The following is a 23194-nucleotide window of genomic DNA, read 5'->3' on the forward strand; positions in this document are numbered from 1 at the left end:
GGGTTGAGAGAGATAATAAATTAACCACGATGGAATGGTGGAGTAGACATGGTGTGCTCCTATGTTTTATGGTCTTATGGTCTAATATGTATTTACCTCTCAAAAGGAATGGCTAAAACAGATCTCTTCGCTTCTGTCTTCTGCTCCTTTCCATTCCAGTTCTAATGAAGGGTCTCAGCCCGAAACATCGAGTGTTACATATTAAGGATCAGCTTTATTTCTCACATGTTCATTGAAACTTTGAAACGTACAGTGAAATATGTCATTTGTGTCAAATCAGTGAGAGTTGAGCTGGTGGCAGCCAGCCTCCTAGTGTTGCCACAGTTCCAGTGCCAATATAGCATGCCCACTGCTCACTAACTCTAACCTGTGCGTGGTTTTAATGTGGGAGGAAAGGGAGCACATGGAGGAAAGCCAGATAAGTTGATTGCTGGTGCGATAAAGCAATTGCGCTAACTGCTATGCTACGCTCCATAAGTGCTGCCTAACCATAAGACCATAAGATATAGGAGCAGAAGTAAGCCATTCAACCCATCGAGTCTGCTCCGCCATTCAATCATGGACTGATCCAATTCTTCCAGTCATCCCCACACCGCTGCTTTCACTCCTTACCCTTTGATGCCCTGGGTAATCAAGAACCTATCTATCACTGTCTTAAATATACCCAATGACTTGGCCTCCACTGCTGCTCGTGGCAACAAATTCCACAGATTTACCACCCTCTGACTAAAGTAATTTCTATGCATCTCAGTTCTAAATGGACGTCCTTCAATCCTGAAGTTGTGCTGGGTTTCTCCAGAATCTTTTTGTGGAAATTTTCCGGCCTCTGCAGTCTCGCTTCTATCTGCCAATCTTTTTTACACCTCTGCGATCTTGCTCCCTGGAAATTGACTTCCCCTTTCTATCGTTTACAGCAATCCCACTTCATTAGATGTAATTAGGTTATAATTTTATTGCTTTGGCCATCCTGAAAAGTGATCTATAAGTTCTGCACAAGTCTTTCATTTTTTATAAGGCAATGATATGAAGTAGTGTCCAGGAGATTAGGCTGCCTTGCTTTACACTGAATGACTTAGTGCCAGTGTGATAGAACATTGAATGTACAACACCTCTGAACAGTATAGGTTCTTTGGCCCACGATGCGGCACTGCCTTTTTAACCCATTCTCTGATCAATCTAACGCTTGTACTTTACTTGTTAATCGGCACTTCTCTTTCTCTGCAACTGCAAAACGTTATTCTGTATTCTGTTTTTCTTTTTGCTAAATTGATTTAATTACAGCAAAGCCAATTTTATTGTCAGTTGTGATGACGAGAAATATTTTCAGCAGCATCACAGGCACCTAACGTCAGCTGAACAGTGATGACAAGACAAAAAACAGAAACAAATTATTCCCAATTTTTACAAAAAGGTTGATTGTAGTTCGAAGTAGTCATAGTGTTGCTGTACTGAGGCCATGTTTAAGGTTCTTTCAGCTTGTTCAAAAACTGAATGGTTGAAGGAAAGTAGCTGTTCTTGAACCTGTTGGTGTGAGACTTCAGTCCTCTGTACCTCCTGACTAATGGTATCATGAGAGAGAGCATGGCTGGATGGTGGAATGGTTGGAAGGTTGATGATAGATATTTCCTTTCTGAGGCCGTCCCTCATGTAGATATTACCTTGGGCAGTGCCTGTGATGGATAGAGCCCACTGCTCTCAGCACTGTCTTATCTAAGGAATATAAGAGTAAGGATGTAATGCCAAGGCTTTATAAGACATTGGTCAGACTACATTTGGAGTATTATGAGCAGTTTTGGACAGCTTGTTTAAGAAAAGATGTGCTGACATTGGAGAAGGTCCAGCGGAGGTTCACTAAAATGATTCTTGGAATGAAAGAGTTAATGTATGAAGAACATTTAATGGGTCTGGTCCTGTTCTTGCTGGAGTTTCGAAGAATGAAGGGGGTATCTCATTGGGTCTGGATAGAGTAGATGTGGGGAGTATGTTTGCTATAGTGGGTGACTCTTGGATCAGAGGGTACAGCCTCAGATCAGAGGGATGTCCATTTAGAACAGAGATGAGGAGAAATTTTTTTAGTCAGAACATGGTGAATCTGTAGAATTCATTGCTACATATAGCTGTGGAAGCCAAGATATTGAGTATATTTAAAGAGGATGTTCTTGATTAGTCAGGTCATCAAAAGTTATTGCAAGAAGGCTGAAGAGCAGGATTGAGAGGGATAATAAATCGGCCATGATGGAATGGTGGAACAGACATGGTGGAATGAATGACCTAATTCTGCTCCAATGTCGTACGCTCTTATGGGCACGCGAAGGCATGTAGCAAAGCTTCCAGAAATGGTGGATTTGAAATATGTGGAGAAATTGAAGACAGTAGTATTTTTATCTAATTTTCTGAAGAATTGGTGCTTCAGCCCACAATATCTGAGCTGATCATGATGTCAATTAAACTGCACTATGTGCCTGAACAATGATTCAAATCTCTCCATTCCCCGTATGTTCATCAGCCTGTTTAAATGTCGATTGAACACCACCGTCATACCTGCTTCTACCACCAGTATTCTGACAGCACCTTCTAGGCACTTATTAATCTTCAAAATTCAAAGTAAATTTTTTATCAAGGTACATAAATGTCACCATATACTCAACTCAGAGTCATTTTCTTTTGGGTATTCACAGTCGAACTAAGAAATACAATAGAATCAATGAAAAACTGCACACAAAGGCTGGCAATCAACCGATGTGCAAAAGTAGACAAATTGTGTAAATACATAGAAAACAAATAATAACAATAGTAATAAATATGTGAATAAATAATACCGAGAACAGGAGTGGTGGAGTCCTTGAAGGTGAGCCCATAGGTTGTGGAATCAGTTCAGAGTTGAGGTGAGTATAGTTACCTACACTGGTACAGGAGCCCGATGGTTGAAAGGTAATAACTGTTCCTGAGCCTGGTGATCGGGGACCTAAGGCTGCTGTACCCACTTTCTAATGGCAGCAGTGAGAAGAGAACAATGGTCCGGTTGTGGAGGTGTTTGATGATGGATGTTACTTTCCCATGGCAGTGCTTGTCGACCATGTGCTCAATGGTGGGGAGGGCTTTTCCTGTCATGGACTGTGCGTTGTCCCTTTAAATTTTGCCTCTCTCAACTTAAAGGCATGGCCTACAGCGTTTGACATTTATACTTCAGGACAAAGACTCTATTGCCCCTTTCCATAACTCTCATAATTTTATAAAGCTCCATCAGGTCTCCCCTGAGTGTCGGACACTCCAGAGGAAACAATCCATGTCTGTCCAACCTGTCCTTGCTTCTAAGGTCAAATTATGCCGAGTTCCTGATTCCCACCACGACTATAGAATGATCACATTTGTGATTCCTTGGAGACCAGGCAATACAGGCAATACAATTACATCCTGAAAACGACTTTAACAGCCTTTAAGAGATTCTATTGTTCAGTTCCCTCTTGTGGTCAGATAGTGAAGCCAAATGGCTTTCAAAAGTTTGTTGAAATGGAAGTGTTACTTTCTTGATTTCTGCTTAGGCCAAAGAGTACTGTTACCATAGTTACAATACTGAACAGCGGGTTAATAATCTGGAGGAATGAACACGAAGGAACTCAGTGGGTCAGGCAGCATTTTACTATCTAACATAATAATCTAGAGGCCTGAGTTTAAATCTCATCACAGCAACTTGACAATTTTACTCTAATTTGAAAAAAATATATAGAGATATAAATCTGAATTACGTAAGAGTTCAGAATCAATGTCAGGTTTATTATCACTGACTGAAATAATGATTATTTTGTTTTTTGTGCAGTGCAAAGATATAATAATTACAGAATTAAATAAATAGTGGAACATAAAAAGAATATCTAGATAGTGTTCATGGGTTCATTGTCTGTTCAGAAATTTATTAATTTATTTAAGCCTTTCTCACCATTCAAGTCACCCGCCCAGCAACCCTGATTTAATAAAGCACACACAAAATGCTGGAGGAACGCAGCAGGCCAGGCAGCATCTATGGGAAAAAGTGCACTTGACGTTTTGGGCTGAAACCCTTCCGTAGGACTCGAAAATAAAGCTGAGTAGATTTGAAAGGTGAGGGGGGGGGGAGGGGAGAGAGAAACACCAGGTGATAGGTAAAACATGGAGGAGGGGGATGAAGTAAAGAGCTGGGGAGTTGATTGGTGAGGGACAGAAGGTCATGGATGAAAGAAAAAAAGGGGGGGGATGAGCATCAGAGGGAGGTGAATGGTGGGCAAGGAGATAACGTAAGAGAGGGGCAAGGAGATGGGAAATGGTGAAGAAGGGGGTGGAGGACATTACCCGAAGTGAGAAATCGATGTTCATGCCATCAGGTTGGAGGCCACCCGAATGGAATATAAGGTGTTGTTCCTGCAACCAAACGTGGCTTTATCCCTACAACAGTGGAGGCCATGGATGGACATATCAGAATGGGAATGGGAAGTCGAATCAAAATGAGTGGCCACTGGGAGATCCGGCTTGTTCTGGCGGACGGAGCATAGATGCTCAGTGCAGCATTTTCCCAATCTACGTCAGGTCTCACCGATATACAAAAGGCCAGACCAGGAGCACCAACCGCAGAATATGACCCCAACAGACTCACAGGTGAAGTGTTGCATCACCTGGAAGGACAACTTAGGGCCCTGAATGGCAGTGAGGGAGGAGGTGTAAGGGCAGGTGTAGCACTTATTCTGCTTATGAAGATAAGTGCCAGGAGGGAGATCAGCGGGGAGGGAAGAATGGACAAGGGAGTTGCATAGGGAGCAATCCCTGTAGAAAGCAGAAATTGAGGGCGAGGGAAAGATGTGCTTAGTGATGGAATCCCGTTGGAGGTAGCAGAAGTTTCAGAGAATTATGTGCTGGACGTGGAGGCTAGTGGGGTGGTAGGTGAGGGCAAGAGGAACTCTGTCCCTGGTAAGGTGGGAGGAGGATGGGGTAATAGAGCAGATGTGCACAAAATGGAAGAGATGCAGTTGAGGGCAGCGTTGATGATGGGAGAAGGGAAGCCCCTTTCTTTGAAAAAGGAGGACATCTCCTTTGTTCTAGAATGAAAAGCTTCATCCTGAGAGCAGATGTGGCGGTGATGGAGGAATCGAGAGAAGAGGATGGCATTTTTTTAAGTAGCAGGGTGGGACGAGGTATAATCCGGGTAGCTGTGAGGGATTTAATCACTGGACAATTTATGACTAATTAACCTACCAATTGGTATCTCCTTGGACTCTGGGAGGAAACCAGAGCACCTAGAGGAAACCCAGATGGTCATGGGGAGAACATACAGACTCCTTACAGGCAGCGGTGGGAATTGAACCTGGGTCTCTGTAAAGCATTGTGCTGACCACTATGCCAGTGTGCTGCTCCACTGATGACAGAGGGGAAGAAATTATCCCTGAATCACTGAGCATGAATCTTCAGGCTCCTGTACCTTCTCCCTGATGGTAGTGATGAGAAGAGAGCAAGTTCCAAATGATGAGGTCCTTAGTGATGAATGCTGCCTTCTTGAGGCATTACCTTTTGAAGATGTCCTCAATGGCGGGGAAGGTTGTGACCTTGATAGCGCTGGCTGAGTCAACAACATTCTGGAGCCTCGTTTGATCCTGCATATTGGAGCTTCCATACCAGGTGAAAATGCAACCAGTCAGAACGATCTCCACTGCAGACCTATAGAAAATTTTAAGACCAAATCTCCTCAAGCTCCTAACAAAGTAGAGCCACTGACATGTTTTATTCTCATGATTCCGTCAACGTGTTGTGCCCAGCATAGTCCTCTGAGACATTGCTGCCCAGAAACTCAGATTTGCACCCCCATTCCACCACTGACCCCTTGATGAGGACGGCTGCATAGTCTCCTTCCTGAAGTCTGGGAAGAATTTCATGGCATTGCCGACACTGAGTGCCAAGTTGTTGTGACACTACTCTACCACTATCTGACTCCTGTGCACTTCCTCATTGCCATCTGAGAATCTACCAACAATAATGGTGTCAGCAAGAAATTTATCAATGGTGTTCGAGCTGTGCCTAGCCACACTGTCATGAGTGTAGAGAGAAAAGAGCAGGGGGCTGAGTTCATATCCTTAGGGTGCACCTATGTTGATTGCTAGTGAGAAGGAGATATTAGTACTAATTCATACTGACTATGGTCTTCAGTTAAGGAAGTCAATGATCCAGCTTTTATTGAACAAGTCTTTGGTCCTCTATGTCTGTTCCAGCCATAATGTCATACTAAGCAAATAACATTTGCTTGCACATTGTCCATATCCTTCAATTCCTGCCTGTACTAACTGCCTCTTATTTATTGCTATCATGTCTGCTTGGAACACTTGGGGTAGCACAGTAGTGTAGTGGTTAGCACAAAAGCTTTACGGTACAGGCGACCCAGGTTCAACTCCCACTACTGCCTGTAAGGAGTTTGTACGTTCTTCCTGTGACTGTGTGGGTTTCCTCCGGGTGCTCGAGTTTCCTCTCACAGTCCAAAGACGTACTGGTTGGCAGGTTAAAAGGTCATTGTAAATTGACCCGTGATTAGGCTAGGATTAAGTCAGAGGTTTGTTGGATGGCATGGCTCAAAGGGCCAGAAATACCTAATCCATGCTGTATCACAATGAATAAATAAATAAACTGGCTCTGGCAGCCCGTTTAAACTGTAGGCGGAAGGAACTGGTGTGGAGTTGGGGGTTCACCTTCAGAACAAACAAGACAAACAAGACGTCAACTCAAAGTTCAAAGTAAATTTCAATACTTAAAGTAAATTTATTATCAATGTACATATATGTCACCATATACAGCCCTGCGATTCATTTTCCTGTGGGTGTACTCAATTAATCCATAATAGAATAATAACCATAATAAAATCAATGAGAGACTGCACTTAAGAGGAGGCCAACAACTGTGTAAATGACAACAAGCTGTACAAATACAAAAAGGAAAATAAAAGAAATACTTCTACCAATAGATATAGCCATTCCAACCACAAACAACTTACAGAAATCAATATGTGAGAAACACCGGAAATATGCTGAATTAAAAGAGGAAATTGAAAGACTATGGAACATGAACAGGGTATACATTGTCCCAATAGTAATATCTACAGCTGGTATCATCTGAAAGGCACTACACAATAGCATTAAACAATTAGGGTTACACAGCAATATCTATGTAAACCTCCAGAAAGCCACAGTGCTAAACACCACTAGAAAAGTCGCAAATTCCTAGCAATTGAGATATGAGTGTGCTTGGCTATGCCTGTACCTCAGGTTTTACCAGCTTGAGCTGAGAAAAAATAAACAATAATAGTAATAATTGTGGCAATACAGTACCAGGAGGTTAACGCAAAGAATTATCAAAAGTACATAATAAAAGACCAACAAATTCAAGAAGATAAATGTAGAAAATGCAAAGAAACCAGGAAAAACCCATCACATTACAAGATCCAGCAGCAGTTTAACTCAATCTGATTCCTTACACAGGCACGATCAAGAGGCAAACATCATTCACCAAAATCTTGCTTTAAAATATAAACTCATAAAGGAAATTGTACCTTACTATAAATTCAAGCCTGGTCCAGTTTTAGAGTCAGCATCCCACAAATTATATTACAACCAATCCATTATTACAAATAGGACAATCCATAATAACAGTCCGGGTGTAATATTACAGGGTAATACACGCCAAGAACAACTTACTGAATAATGAAACCATTCCAAACATACACAACACTCAGATATCCATGAGTGTAAAACACCAGAAATATGCTGAATTAAAAGAGGAAATTGAAGGACCTTGGAACATGAACAGGGTATATTTTGTCCCAATAGTAATATCTACAACCTAAAGTCACTACACAATAACATTAAACTATTAGGGCTACACAGTAATATCTATTTCAATCTCCAGAAAGCCACAATACTAAATACAACCAGAATAATCGAAAAAATTCCTTGCAAATGAGAAATGAGTGTGTTTGGCTATGCCCGTACTTCAGGTTTTACCAGCTTGAGCTTTGAACAAAATATTTTTAAAAATAGATAAGCAAGCAATAAGTAGTGAGAACATGAGATCAAGAATATTTTGAAATTTCAATTACTTGACTTCCTTCTTTCATTTCCAAAATTTTCAGAATCCATTCTTGAAAGAACTTTATTGGATTTTCTCCCTCTGTACCTTCCATAAGACCAACAATTTTAATATTATTTCGTCTACTAGAGTTCTCAAGTGCATCCATTTTTTCCAACATCCGTTTTCTTTCTGTTGTCCAGGCAAGATGATCGTATTCTACCTTATCTACTCTTTCCGTGTTTTCTTCTATTTTTACTTCCATCTCTTTAACTTTATTATCCATCTTCTTTAAGACCAAGATCTCAACAAGATCAAAATCCGAGATCAATTTTGATAAAATGTTTAAGGTACCAAGATAAAGAAATGATCTTGAAGGCAGCTACTCAAGGTGCTAAAAAGAGAAATGGGCCATTGATAATAGAAGGGAAAAGAGTTTTTTTTTATCCAGACATAAGCTACGATCTGTTGAAGAGGTGGAAGGAATTTAATCCAGTGAAAAAATCTTTATGGGAAAAGGGCTATAAATTTTTATTGAGCTATCCAGCAAAATTGATAATTTTCCTGGATAATGGAGAAAGAAGATTCTTTGTTGACTACTGGAAAGCGGAGAAATTTGTACAAGAATTACCTGATGTCCATGAAGAGGACTAAAGAATTATAGAAATGAAATGGACTAATGATGAAGACTGAAACAAGGTTGGACTTATAATGGAATTATAAGAGAAAAAAATGGTCGAGGAGTATTAATTGGGAGTAGAGACATTAATTATTTTTTTCTTTATTAATATATTTTCTTTTTTTTTTGCAAGGGAGCTGGAGGAGCTCTTGATCAATGGCTGCGAGTTTCGCGTGTACAATCATGGCGATTGCCATGACCTGTAAAATGGGGGGGGGGGGTAATGTTGTGTTCTTTCTATTCGCAACATTAGTGGGGGTATTTTGTTTTTTTTCTTATATATTAGTTATCTTTCTTCTATTTTTCTTCTTCTTTGCCTGGATGATTGGGGACAGACTCATAGCAACATGGGGAATTTTAAAGAATGATTAATTTACTTAATTTTTTAAGTTTTAATGTTAATGGAATTAATGGACCTGTGAAAAGAAAAAGAGTTTTAACATATATTAAGAAAATGAAAGGAGATATAGCTTTTTTACAAGAAACACATTTAACAGAAACAGAACACAAGAAATTAAAGAGAGATTGGGTTGGAAACGTCATTGCAGCTTCATTTAATTCAAAATCGAGAGGAGTTGCAATTCTGGTTAGTAAATCTTTACCAATTAAAATACAAAATGTAATAATTGATTCTGGGGGGAGATAAGTGATTATACATTGTCAATTTTTTTCAGAATTATAGACTTTTATGAACATTTATGCACCAAATGAAAATGATGCAAAATTCATACAAGAAGTTTTTTTGAACTTGGCTGATGCACATGATAAAATATTAATAGGTGGAGATTTTAATTTTTGTTTACATCCAGTTCTGGATAAATCAACTAAAGGTGCTATAAAATCAAAAGTAACAAAACTAACTTTATCATTAATGAAAGATTTAAACTTGATTGATATATGGAGAAAAATTAATCAAAGAGAAAGAGATTATTCATTTTACTCAGACATAAAACTTACTCAAGGATTGATTTTTTTTAGTATCAAAAATATTCAAGATAGAGTGAAAAGTGTGGAATATAAAGCAAGAATATTGTCAGATCATTCCCCCCTGATAATGACAATGATAATGATGGATAAGGAGGAATCGATTTACAGATGGAGATTTAATTCAACTCTATTAAAACGTCAAGATTTTTGTGATTTTATGAAAAAACAAATTCAATTTTTTTGGATACAAATCTACATTCAGTTGAGGATAAAATTGTATTATGGGAAGTGATGAAAGCATATTTAAGGGGTCAGATTATAAGTTATACATCTAAAATTAAAAAGGAATACGCAGCAGAGATAGATCAATTGGAAAAAGATATCATAAAGTTAGAAAAAGAATCTCAAAGATATATGACAGAAGAAAAACGAAGACAACTTGTTAATAAAAAACTACAATATAATACACTACAGACGTATCGTACAGAAAAAAGTAATTATGAGAACTAAACAGAAATATTATGAATTAGGTGAAAGATCGCATAAAATTTTTGCTTGGCAGTTGAAAACAGAACAGGTTTCTAAAACAATAAATGCAATTAGAACAAGTGTAAATAAGGTTACTTATAAGCCTTTAGAAATTCATGAAACTTAAAAACTTTTATACTGAACTATGTCAATCAGAATCACAAAATAAGATTGCTGAGATAGATAAATTTTTATCACAAATAACCCTTCCAAAATTAAATTTGGAAGAACAGAAAGGATTAGATATGCCCTTTACATTAAGAGAGGTTGAAGAAGCTTTAGGATCACTTCAGAGTAATAAATCCCCAGGAGAAGATGGTTTTCCTCCTGAGTTTTATAAAAAAAAATAAAGATTTATTAATTCCTCCTTTTATGGAATTAATATAGCAAGTGGAAAGAATGCATAAACTTCCGCAATCTTTTTTAACAGCGATCATAACTGTATTGCCAAAAAAAGATAGAGGCCCTTTAAAACCAATTTCATATAGGCCTATTTCTTTGTTGAATACAGATGATAAAATACTAGCAAAAATTTTATCTAATAGAATGTCTAAATATTTACCAAAATTAGTACATATGAATCAGACAGGTTTTATTAAAAATAGACAATCAATGGATAATATAACTCAGTTACTTAGTTTAATTCATTTGGCACAAAAAAGAGAGGAAATGAGTGTGGCAGTTGCTTTGGATGCAGAAAAAGCATTTGATAGATTGGAATGGGATTTTTTTATAAAATATGAGTTAGGAAAATCTTTTATACAATGGATTAAAACTTTAAATACTAATCCTCAAGCTAAAGTAGTTACAAATGGTTAGATTTCGGCACCATTATGCTTAACGAGGTCAACTAGGCAAGGCTGCCCATTATCACTTGTTTTATTTGTATTGGCAACAGAACCATTAGCAGAACTAATTAGAACAGATTCAGATATTGGGGGCTTTAGAGTTAATCAAGAAGAATATAAGATTAATTTATTTGCTGATGATGTTTTGATTTATTTAACAACCCATTGCAATCCTTGCAAAGATTATCTTTTAGATTGGAAGAATATGGGAAAGTATCAGGCTATAAAGTAAATTGGGATAAAAGTAAAATTTTGCCCCTCACCAAAGGAAATTATAAACAATATTGATTAACAACTCAATTTCGATGGTCAATGAATGGGATAAAATATTTAGGTATTAGAGTTGATAACGATGTAAAAAATTTATATAACCAAAATTATTTGCCTTTATTAAAAAAATAAAAGAGGATCTTGATAAATGGATGATGTTACCAATAACATTAATAGGTAGAGTTAATGCTGTAAAAATGAATATATTTCCTAGATTGCAATATTTATTCTAAACTTAACCAATACAATTACCTCAGAAGTTTTTTCAAGAACTGAATAAATATGTAAGGAAATTTCTTTGGAAAGGAAAGATGTTAAGAATATCATTGGAAAAATTGACATGTAAATTTGATTTGGGAGGGTTACAACTTCCAAATTTTAAGAATTATTATAAAGCAAATCAACTTAGATTTATTGCGTCTTTTTTTGATGAAGAAAAACCGGCATGGATTAGAATAGAATTAGATAAGATAGGAGAAAACATACCAGCAGATTTTATATATAAATGGGAATCCAAATGGATACGGGAAAAAAAAGAATCTCCTATATTAAGAAACTTGATTGATTTATGGAATAAGGTAAATATGGACAATGAGATAAAGAAATCTTTATTAGCAAAAAGAACTTTAATTCAAAATAAGCTTATTCCTTTTACAATGGATAATAAACTTTTGCATAATTGGTTCCAAAAGGGGATTAAATATATAGGTGATTGTTTTGAAGGAGGTATTGATGTCGTTTGATCTATTAAAAATAAATATAAAATATCAAATAACACTCTTTTCTGTTATTTTCAATTAAAAGTCTATTTACGAGAAAAGCTGGGACAAACAATGTTGATGCCAAAACCTAGTGAAATAGAAATATTAATTCAGAAAGGAAAAATTAAAAAATTTACATCTTGTATGTATAATTTGATTCAAAAGCAAACAAGTAAATTAGGAATTCATAAATCAAGACAAAAATGGGAATCTGATCTGAATGTTAAAATTGATGGAAAAAACTGGTCAAGATTATGTTTTGATAGTATGAGAAATACAATAAATGTTCGACTTAGATTAATACAACATAATTTTTACATCAATTATATATAATACCACAGAAAATAAATAGATTAAATTCAAATATGTCTGACCAATGTTTTCGATGTAATCAAGAAATTGGTACTTTTTTACATTCTACCTGGTTGTTTTAAAATTCAACCATTTTGGATAAATTTAAGACTTTTATTGGAACAAATTATTGGAGTACAACTCCCACATAGTTCACTATTATTTTTATTAGGAGACAATGAAGGGACAATACCGAAACTTAAATTGAACAAGTATCAGAAAAAATTTATAAAAATTGCATTGGCAGTAGCCAAAAAAGTTATCGCAGTTAGTTGGAAATCTGATTTATATTAAACTATGGATCGTTGGAATATTGAAATATATAGTTGTATTCCATTTGAAAAAATTACATATAATCTAAGAAATGAATATTATATATTTTTGAAAATTTGGCTCCCATACTTACAAAAGATAGGATTAAATACACAGGTCCTTTGAAGATAAAATTATAGTAATTGGGGAAAGTAAAAACAAATATTAAAATTATTTTGAACTCCATGGAGCATGTGGGGATCCTCTGATATCCAGGCAATCTTTCTCTTCTTCCTTTTTTTTTTCTTTCTTTAGATAGGGGTTGGGGGGGGAGGGTTAAGGGGATGGGGAGGGTCAATATTATTTTTCTTACTATTTTATTATCACATTTATTCTTTGTAATTTCTAAAAGTTAATAAATTTTAAAAAAAGAATATTTTGTAAGTGAGTGAATAGGTTATGAGAACATTTCAATAATGGGGGCAAGTGAAGGTGAATGAAGTTATCCCCTCTGGTTTAAGATGCAGAAGGTTCAGAAGTAATAACTAGTGGTATGAGTCCTGAGACTCCTGTACCTTCTTCATGATGGCAGCAATGAGAAGACAGCGTAAACTGGGTGGTGGGGATCCCTGCTGATAGATACTGCTTTCCTGCGACAATGCTCCTCATAGAGATGCTCAATGATGAACCTGAAAAGATTAGTATCAAAGTACATATTTGTCACCATATACTACCCTGAGATTTACTTTTTGCAGACATTCACTGTAGAATAAAGAAAAATGGTGAAATCGATGAAAAAGTTTGCACAAAGACTGACAACAACCAATGTGCAAAAGAAGAAAAACTGTGCAAATATGAAAAACAAATAATAATATACTGGATTCCAGTAAATTTCTCCATTGATTAATCAGGGCAGCCACTTATTTAGGTCGACTCTTAAAGAACAAAAATTAATTGAGGAAATAGCTGGGATTCCATGCCTTTATTTCGAACACTATGCCAATTAATTGGGATAAGAGACTTTAGCTGAATATTTTTTTAACTAGTGCCAGAAACATGCACTACACAATGATCAGAGTGAACAGTTTTTAAATAATGTCAAGCAATGCCTATACAAAGTATTCACCCCTTTTGGAAATTTTCAAGTTTTATTGTTTTCCAACGTTGAACCACAGTAGATTTAATTTAGCTTTTAATGACACTGATCAACAGAAAAAGACTCTTTCATGTCAAAGTGAAAGCAGATCTCTACAAAATAATCTAAATTAATCACAAATATAAAACACAAAATCATTGATTGCATAATATTCATCCTCTTTAATATAGCACACCAAATCATCAGCCAATTGAAACGAGGGGTGATTGATAAATTCATGGCCTAAGGTAGAAGGAGTCAATTTTAGAAAACCTAGCACATTTATTTTTCAACATAGTCCCCTCCTACATGTACACACTTAGTCCAGCGGTCGTGGAGCATACGGATCCCTTCTTCGTAGAAGTTGGCATCTTGGACCTCCAGAAGTGGTCCACAGCAGGGATGATTGATAAGTTCATGGCCTAAGGTAGAAGGAGATGAGTTATTAACTTCAACCTTTCTGTGTAATCACTCAAAGAGTTGAACTGAACGTGCATGTAACGAGAGCTCACCATATACAGTCAGGGTGTTTCAATTGATTGTGGTAAAATACACCTGTACTTGCAAGGTCGAGCTGCTGGACTGTCACTATCCAGGCAAAAACTACACCATGAAGACAAAAACACATTCCAATCAACTCTGTTTAAAGAAATAAATGGAATTACAGAGGCTTATCCAGGTGGATTGGAGGAGGATACTGCTGGGGATGGGCAGAGCAGAGATGGCTGAAATTTCTGGGAATAGCAGGATAGATATGTCCCATAGAGGAAGAAGGGAAGAAGCTCTCAAATGGCAGGGCTAGGCAACTGTGGCTGACAAAGGACTGCATAAAAGCCAAGGAAAGGGCATATAAGGTGGCAAAAGAGAGTGGGAAGTTGGATTATTGGGAATCTTTTAAAATCCAATAAAAGGCAACTAAAAAGCTATAAGGGAAAATATGAAATATGAGGGCAGACTAGCCGATAACATAAACAGAATACCAAAAGGATTTTCAGTTATATAAACAGTAAAAAGGAGGGTGGAGTTGATATTGCACCACTGGAAAATAATGCTGAGGTACTAGTGTGGGACAAAAAATGACAGATGAATTCAATGGGTACGTTGCACCTTTCTTCACTGTGGAAGACACTAGCAGTGTGCCAGAGGTCCGTGAGTATCACTGTTATTACAAAGTAAAAAGTGCAAAGAAAACTGAAAGGTCTTAAGGTGGATGAGTCACTTGGGCCAGATGGACTACCTCCCAGAGTCCGGAGGAAGGGTGCTGAAGAGATCATTGGTCATGATCTTTCAAACATCACTTGATTCTGGCATGGTTCTGGCGACTGGAGATTGCAAATGTCATTCCAGTCTTTAAGAAGGGAGTGAGGCAAAAGGAAGGAAATTAAAGTCAGTTAGCCTAACGTCAGTGGCTGGGAAAGGGATAGAGGTTCCCTCATTACTGAGGATGAGGTTTCCAGGTATCTGGAGACCAATGATGAAATAAGGCAAAGTCAGCACGGTAAAGGGAAATCTTGTCTGACAAATCTGTTAGAGTTCTTCAGGGAAGTAACAAGCAGGGTGGGAAAATGCAAGGATAAACTTAGATTTTCAGAAGATGTTTGATTAGGTGCCAAACATGAGGCTGCTTAACAAGATAAAATCATATGACATTACAGGAAAGATACTGACATAGATAGCGGAATGGCTGACAGGCAGGAGACAGCGAGTGGGATTAAAAAGGGCATTTTCTGGTTGGCTGCTGGTGACTAGTGGTGTTCTTCAGGGGTCAGTAATGGGACCGCTGCAGTGCAGTGATTTTTCTCAATTACTGTTGGTGAGAAATAAGTCGTAACACAATTCTGTATTGCTTTGCTCACTGCGGTTTCAAGCATTCAGGCTTGCTGATGCTAGAAATGGTTGGCAGTGAAAATTATATGATTTCACGACTTCAACAAGTTAGAAACTATAAAGAATTTGAAGGTATTAACAATCGATCTGAATGTTACAATGAGAATCAAAATTTGGAGGATGCAGTTGTCGAAAGCATTGTATGAAGGCAGTCATTATCCGCTCTAGGTGTCTGTGCTGATTTTGTTCATTTAAAAGAACATGACAACACTACCGTTGCATGAGGAAATCTGCAGATGCTGCAAATTCAAGCCACACACACAATATGCTGGTGGAACGCAGCAGGCCAGGCAGCATCTATAGGAAGAAGCACTGTCGATGTTTCAGGCCAAGACCCTTCGTCAGGACTAACTGAAAGGAAAGAAAAAAGAGATTTGAAAGTGGGAGGGGGAGGGATGAAGCCAAGAGCTGGAAAGGTGATTGGCAAAAGGGATACAGAGCTGGAGAAGGGAAAGGATCATGGGACGGGAGGCCTAGGGAGAAAGAAAGGGGGTGGGGAGCACCAGAGAGAGATGGAGAGCAGACAAGGAGTGATTGTGAATGGGGCAGAGAGAGAAAAAAGAGAGAGAAAAAAGGTGGGGAGGAATAATAAATAAATAAATAAATAAATAAATAAATAAATAAGGGAAGGGGTAAGAAGGGGCACTAATGGAAGTTAGAGTAGTCAATGTTCATGCCATCAGGTTGGAGGCTACCCAGACGGAATATCAGGTGTTGTTCCTCCAGCCTGAGTGTGGCTTCATCTTGACAGTAGAGGAGTCTACGGATAGACATATCAGAATGGGAATGAGACGTGGAATTAAAATGTGTGGCCACTGGGAGATCCTGCATTCTCTGGTGGACAGAGCCCAGGTGTTCAGCGAAGCGGTCTCCCAGTCTGTGTCGGGTCTCACCAATATATAGAAGGCCGCACCGGATGCGATGCTGCGAGCTTGATGGTTGACGGTAATAACTGTTCTTGAACCTGGTGGTGTGCGACACAGACCCTTGTACCTCCTGTACAACACGTACAACAAGCTGGAGGAACTCAGCAGGTCAGGCAGCATCCGTGGAGGAGAGAAGAGAATAGCCTGAATGGTGGGGATTCTTGATGATGGATGCTACTTGAGGTAGTACAAGTGAAAACAATAGCAGAATGTAGAATAAAGTGTTACAGTTACAAACAAAGAGCAGTGCAGGTAGACAGTAAAATGCAAGGCAATAACAAGGCAGATTGTGTGGTTAAATTTCTGCTTTATTATACGGGGGCCATTCAATATTCTTATTACAGCAGTGTAAAAGTTGTCCTTGAGCTTGGTGACGTGTGCTTTTAGACTTATGCATTTTCTGCCAAACAGGAGGGGATGGGGCAAAGAGAGAAAGTCTCGAGTGGGCAGATCTTTGATTATGCTGGCTGCTTTACTGAAGTAGTGAGAAGTTTAGACAGAGTCCATAGAGGGGAGGCTGGTTTCCATGATGTGCTGAGCAGTGTCCAAATAAGATGCTTTCAATGTTACATTGATGAAAAATTGGTGAGGCTCAAATAGAACATGTAAAATGTCATTAGCCTGCTGGGGAAGCTGAGGCATTGGTGAGCTTTCTTGGTTGTGGAGCCGGCATGGTTGGACTAGGATGGGCTATCGGTGATGTTGACTTTGACAAACCTGGCCCCCTCTGCACCATTGGTGTGTGCATCACCCCCTTTCCTAAAGTCAATGACCAGTTCTTTGGTTTGGCTGACATTGAGGGAGCAATTGGAGTGCATAAATTGGCAGAGATTTCCCTTCCTGTGTGAAAATTTTCACGAATGTTGAGTCACCGGATACCTGCTGCCAGAAGTCAGGAATGCACTCGCAGGCTTTTGCCAACTGAGGTTTATCACCCTGGCACCGTTCCTGTAGCAAGAAGATATTTCTCAGCAGTGTTTATGCAACGCTGTGTCCCTTAGCTGGATGACCAAGTGATACGATACTCTAAATTAATTCTGACAGCAGTTTCACAGTTGGATGAGTGGAACTATCTGTTTCTGGTGTTTTACGCTATAATTCTTCCCCACAATAAGCGACTCCAGTCCACTTGGCTAATTCAGCAGTACTGCAGTCAGAAGCTGTGAATGTTCAGACCAGCTTAGAGCACCGAGCGGCTCCCAGCACCTGTCCATCAGTGGTGTAGACCTGTCTCAATAATCTTCACGACACAGACTGAGATCTTACAGAAGCAGTAAGGCGATGTCAGATTCCCAGAATTCACCACAAACATCTTGTCAATTACCTTAGCCTCTATCCCACTGTTATCAGACTCTTGAATGAATCTGAGTAGTGGACCTTTGGAATTCTTTGCCACAGGTAGCTGTGGAGGCCAAGTCTTTATGTATAGCTAAGGCAGTGGTTGGTAGATTTTTGATCGGTCAAGCATGAAGGGATATGGGGAGAAGGCAGTAGATTGGGGCTGAGAGGAAAATTACATCTTGATGAAATGGTGCAAACTCAATGGGCCAAATGGCCTAATTCTTCTCCTATATTTGATGGACTCTTGACCTCACAATCTACCTCGACATGCTCTTGCACTTTATTGTTTACCCACACTTTCGCTGTAGTTTTTAAATTTTATTCTGCATTGTTATTGTTTTGCCTCGTTCTACCTCAATGCACTGTGATGAAACGATCTGTATGAACGATATGCGAGATAAACCTTTCACTGTATCTCAGTACATGCGACAATAATAAACTCCTTTAGCATTACTTATTAATTAATTTTAATTGTAATTTATAGTAATTTTTAAGTCTTGTACTGTTGCCACAAAACAAACTTCATACATGTCAGTGGTAATAAACCTGATTCTGATTCTGAAGAAATTCAAAACAAAGAACCAGGAGACCTAAAAGGAACATGAAATATCCTCAGTGAGCAGGATTAAAGACAATATCAAGGCATTTTATACAAGCATTAAAAAGAAAAGGTTGTCAGGGAAAGAGTATGTTTACTCAAGGACAGACTGTACGAAGGTCTCACACCACAAGAAAGCAGACCGTCACCATGCAGTCCATGCTCTCTTCTAGCTGTTGCCATTGGGAAGGAGGTACAGAAGCCTAAGGTCCTACACCACCAGGTTCAGGAACAGTTGCTACCCTTCAACCATCAGGTTCCTGAACCAGCTTGGATAACTTCAGACATCTCAACTCTAGACTGATTGCACAGCCTATGGACTCTACAGCTCATGTGCTCAGTATTAATCATTTATCTATCAACTGATCTATCTATTTAGTTATTTGCCCAGCTTGCCTGCCTTTGAACAGTTGTCTGCCATTACAGAAACATAGGAACATAGAAAACCTACAGCACAATACAGACCCTTCAGCCCACAAGGTTGTGCCGAACATGTCCCTACCTTAGAAATTACTAGGCTTACCTATAGCCCTCTATTTTACTAAACTCCATGTACCTATCTAAAAGCCTCTTAAAAGACCCTATTGTATCCACCTCCACCACCATTGCCGGCAGCCCATTCCACACACTCACCACTCTCTGAGTAAAGAACTTACCCCTGACATCTCCTCTGTACCTACTCCCCAGCACCTTAAACCTGTGTCCTCTTGTGGCAACAATTTTAGCCCTGGGAAAAAGCCTCTGACTATCCACATGATCAATGCCTCTCATCATCTTATACACCTCTATCAGGTCACCTCTCATCCTCCTTCACTCCAAGTAGATTTTCATTGATTCCGCTCTATACCTCCATTCTACTGTGAATGCTGACAAGGACATGAATTGCAGGATAGTATATGGTGAATATATATACCTTGAAGATAAATCTACTTTGAACTTTGGTGCACTGATGTGATGTGATGACTTGTATGGATGGCATGCAATGTTTTTCACTGTACCTTGGTACATGTACCAATAATAATCCAAACTGCCGATTTAAATGTACCAATTTAAGTTGTAACCCTTTGTCAGCTATCGCCCAGCAATGCTCGATGAACAGATGTCTCAAATTAATCTCTTCACTACTTCCTGAGAGGTAAGGGTAGTGACATGTTACATGAGCAAGTTGCTTCAGATAAGAGAGAGTTGATGGTCGTGTGAGAGGGAATAAGGGCTAAAAGAAGGAAAAGGGCTGAATCACCTTCTGCTACTTAGTTGTTTTCCTTTGCCTTCTAGATGGAAACACGGAAGCGTCTTGCCAAGATCGTGCTGGTATTCGTTGGCCTGTTTGCTCTGTGCTGGTTCCCCAACCACGTGCTGTACATGTACCGCTCCTTCCATTATGGCCAGATTGACCTTTCTCTTGGACACTTCCTGGTCACCGTGCTGGGCCGGGTGATGAGTTTCTGCAACTCCTGCGTCAATCCATTTGCCCTTTACCTGCTGAGCGAGACCTTCCGGAGGCACTTCAACAACCACCTGCGCTGCAGGGGGCGCCACCACCGCTCCGCCTCCAGCAGCTACTTCCAGAGCACCTCCGCCATGCGCATGACATCCATCAGGAGCAGCAACAGGAACATTGTCACCAACGGACTCAGCCTCAAGCAGGAGTCAATGGCTTGAAGCAACACGCGTCTCCCGCCATCACTTCGCACACATCCACATTCACTGGAAAAGCCTCACAATTCTCAGCAGCCAAAATGACGAGTGGAGAGAATGCAGATGCCCCTCTCCCTTTTCTGATCCAAGCTGGGAGGAGACCATTTGACCTGTCGAGCCTCTGCCAGCTTCCTTTCCCTCAAAAACACCAGATTTTATAGACGATCTTGAGCAACACTCAAAATGCTGGAGGAGCTCAGCAGGTCAGGCAGTGTTTATGGAGGGAATAAACAGTTGACATTTTGGGCCAAGACCCTCGAAAGGATTGGAAAGGAAGGGGAGAAGCCAGAATAAGAAGATGGGGGTAGAGGAATAAGTATAAGCTCTAAGGTGACAAATGAGAACAGGTAACTGGGAAATTGGGTGGGTGCGGGAGGGGGATGAAATGAGAAGCTGGGAGGTGATTGTTGGAAGAAGTAAATGGCTGAAGGAGAAGGACTCTGATAGGAGAGGACAGTGGACTATGGGAGAAAGGGAAGGAGGAGGGGAACAAGAGGGAAGTGATGGGCAAGTGAGAAGAGAATGGCTGAGTGTTGTCCCGAAACATTGACGGTTTAATCCCCTCCATAAATGTTGCCTGACTTGCTGAGTCCCGCCAGTATTTTGTGTGTGTTGCACCCCCTCACTTACTCAAGTCACAAACCTATTCTCCCTCTCGAACACTCACCACTTCCCCTTTGAGTCTTGTGCCATTACCCCACACCAAATAGTAATTTACAGTGGCTCATTAACATGCCTACGCCCCCCGGGGATGTGAGGGGAAACTGAAGCATCAGGGTGGGGTTGGGTTGGATGGGGACCGAACTCAGATTACAAACCACGATGCCGCTCTGCTTCCTGCATCTAGGAGAGATGGTTTAAGGATGGTTTCAATACAGTAAAGTAGATGCATTTAAGATCTTGTGATCTCAGCACTCTCCAAGGAGCTATTTCTGAATTATCTCTGGAGTTCAATATAAGGCCATAAGATGTAGGAGCACAATTAGGTCATTCTGCCCACTGAGTCTGCTCTGCCTTTCAATCGTGGCTGAAATTTTTCAAACCTCATTGTTCAGCCTTTTCCATGTATGCCTGAATCCCCTTACCAATTAAAAAATCTATCAATCTCTGCTTTGCATTCACCCAATGACTTGAACTCCAAAGTCCTACGTGGCAATGAATTCCACAGATTCACCACCCCCTGCCTGATCTCCTCATCTCCTCATTTCTGAGGAGATTCCTCCTCATCCCATTTCTGAGGCTATACTCTGAAATCCTGGTCTCTCCTTCTAACCAAAACGTAACAGTTTGGAGAAAAATTAGGCCATCTGGCTGATCTATTTTTCATCTCAAGCACATTCACCTGCCTTCTCTCTGTAACCTTTAACACCCTGATTAATCAAGAACCTATCAATCTCTGCCTTGAATGCACCTAATGACCTGGCCTCCACGGACACCTTTGGCAACGAGTTCCACAGATTCACCACTCCCTGGCTAAAGAAATTCTTCCTCATCTTCATTCTAAATAAACGTTCCCTTTCTCTGAGGCAGTGCCCTCTGGTCCTAGACTCTCCCACTATAGGAAACTTTCTCTTCACATCCACTCTATCCAGGTTTCAATATTCAATAGGTTTCAATGAGATTCACCCCTCATTCTTATAACTTCTAGCAAGTACACACCCAGAGCCATGAAACACTCCGCATTGGATAATCCTTTCATTCCCAGAATCATTTTTGTGAACCTCCTCTGGACCCTCCTCAGCACATCCTTTTCTTAGATGAGGGGCCCAAACCTGCTCACAACGCTCCAAGTGAGACCTCACCAGTGCCTTATAAAACCTCAACATTACATCCTTGCTTTTATATTCTAGTCCTTTTGAAATGAATGCTAACATTGCATATGCCTTCCTCACCACAAGCGTAATCTGCAAGTTAACCTTTAGGGAATCCTGCACAAGGATTCACAAGTCACTTTGTACCTCAGATTTTTAAATTTTCTGTCCATTTAGAAAACAGTCTATATTCTTGTTCCTTCTATCAAAGTGCATGACCATACACTTCCCAGCATTATATTCCATCTGACACTTCTATGCCCATTCTGCTAATCTGTCCTTCTGCAGCCATCCTGTTTCCTCACACTACCTTCCCCTCCACCTATCTTCATATTGTGCACGAATTTGTGCACAAAGCCATCAATTCTGGTATCCAAGTCACTGCATATAATGTGAAAAGAAGCAGTCGCAAAACCAACCCCTTCGGAATACCACTGGTCACAGGCAGTCAACCAGAAAAGTCTCCCTTTATTCCCACTCGTTGCCGCCTGCCGATCAGCCAATGCTCCATCCATGCTAGTATCTTTAGCTTTTATCTTGCTAAGCAGCCTTATGTGTGACACCTTGTCAAAGGCCTTCTGAAAATCCAAGTACACATCAACTGATTCTCCTCTGTCTATCCTACCTTTTATTTCTTCAAAGAATTCCAATAGTTTTGTCAGGCAAGACTTTCCCTTAAGGAAACCCTGCTGACTTTGGCCCATTTAATTATGTGCCTCCATTTACGCCGAAACCACATGCTTAATAATTGACTCCAACATTTTGCCAGTTGCTGAGGTCAGACTAGTCAGTCTATAATTTCCTTTCTTCTGTTTTCTTCCCTTCTTGAGTCCTCTGTAATTTTCCAGTCCTCTGCAGTCATGCCAGAGTCTATTGATTTTGAAAGATAATTTCTAATGCCTCCACAACCTCTAGCTACCTTTTTTGGAACACCATCTTGCCCAGATGACTTATCTATCTTTAGATCTTTCAGTTTCCCAAGAACCTTCTCCCTAGTAATAGCAATGACACTCACTTTTGCACCCTGACAGATCGAAATTCTGGCATACAGGTAATGTATTCCACAGTGAAGATGGATGTAAAATACTTAATTAGTTCATCCGCCATTT

At 39.6% G+C, this 23194-nt stretch overlaps 1 protein-coding gene across 1 annotated transcript in view; it reads left to right on the forward strand.

Annotated features, from left to right (window-relative positions):
• The window catches only part of nmbr (neuromedin B receptor), a 64770-nt gene extending 44532 nt beyond the window's left edge, over positions 1–20238 (forward strand). The window contains exon 3 of the mRNA XM_059986766.1: positions 19852–20238. Coding sequence (XP_059842749.1) covers positions 19852–20238 — 387 coding nt within the window. The remainder of the gene's footprint in view (positions 1–19851) is intronic.
• The last annotated feature ends 2956 nt before the right edge of the window (positions 20239–23194 follow it).

This window comes from Hypanus sabinus, chromosome 12 (genome assembly GCF_030144855.1).
Source record: "Hypanus sabinus isolate sHypSab1 chromosome 12, sHypSab1.hap1, whole genome shotgun sequence".
Lineage (NCBI taxonomy): Eukaryota > Metazoa > Chordata > Chondrichthyes > Myliobatiformes > Dasyatidae > Hypanus > Hypanus sabinus.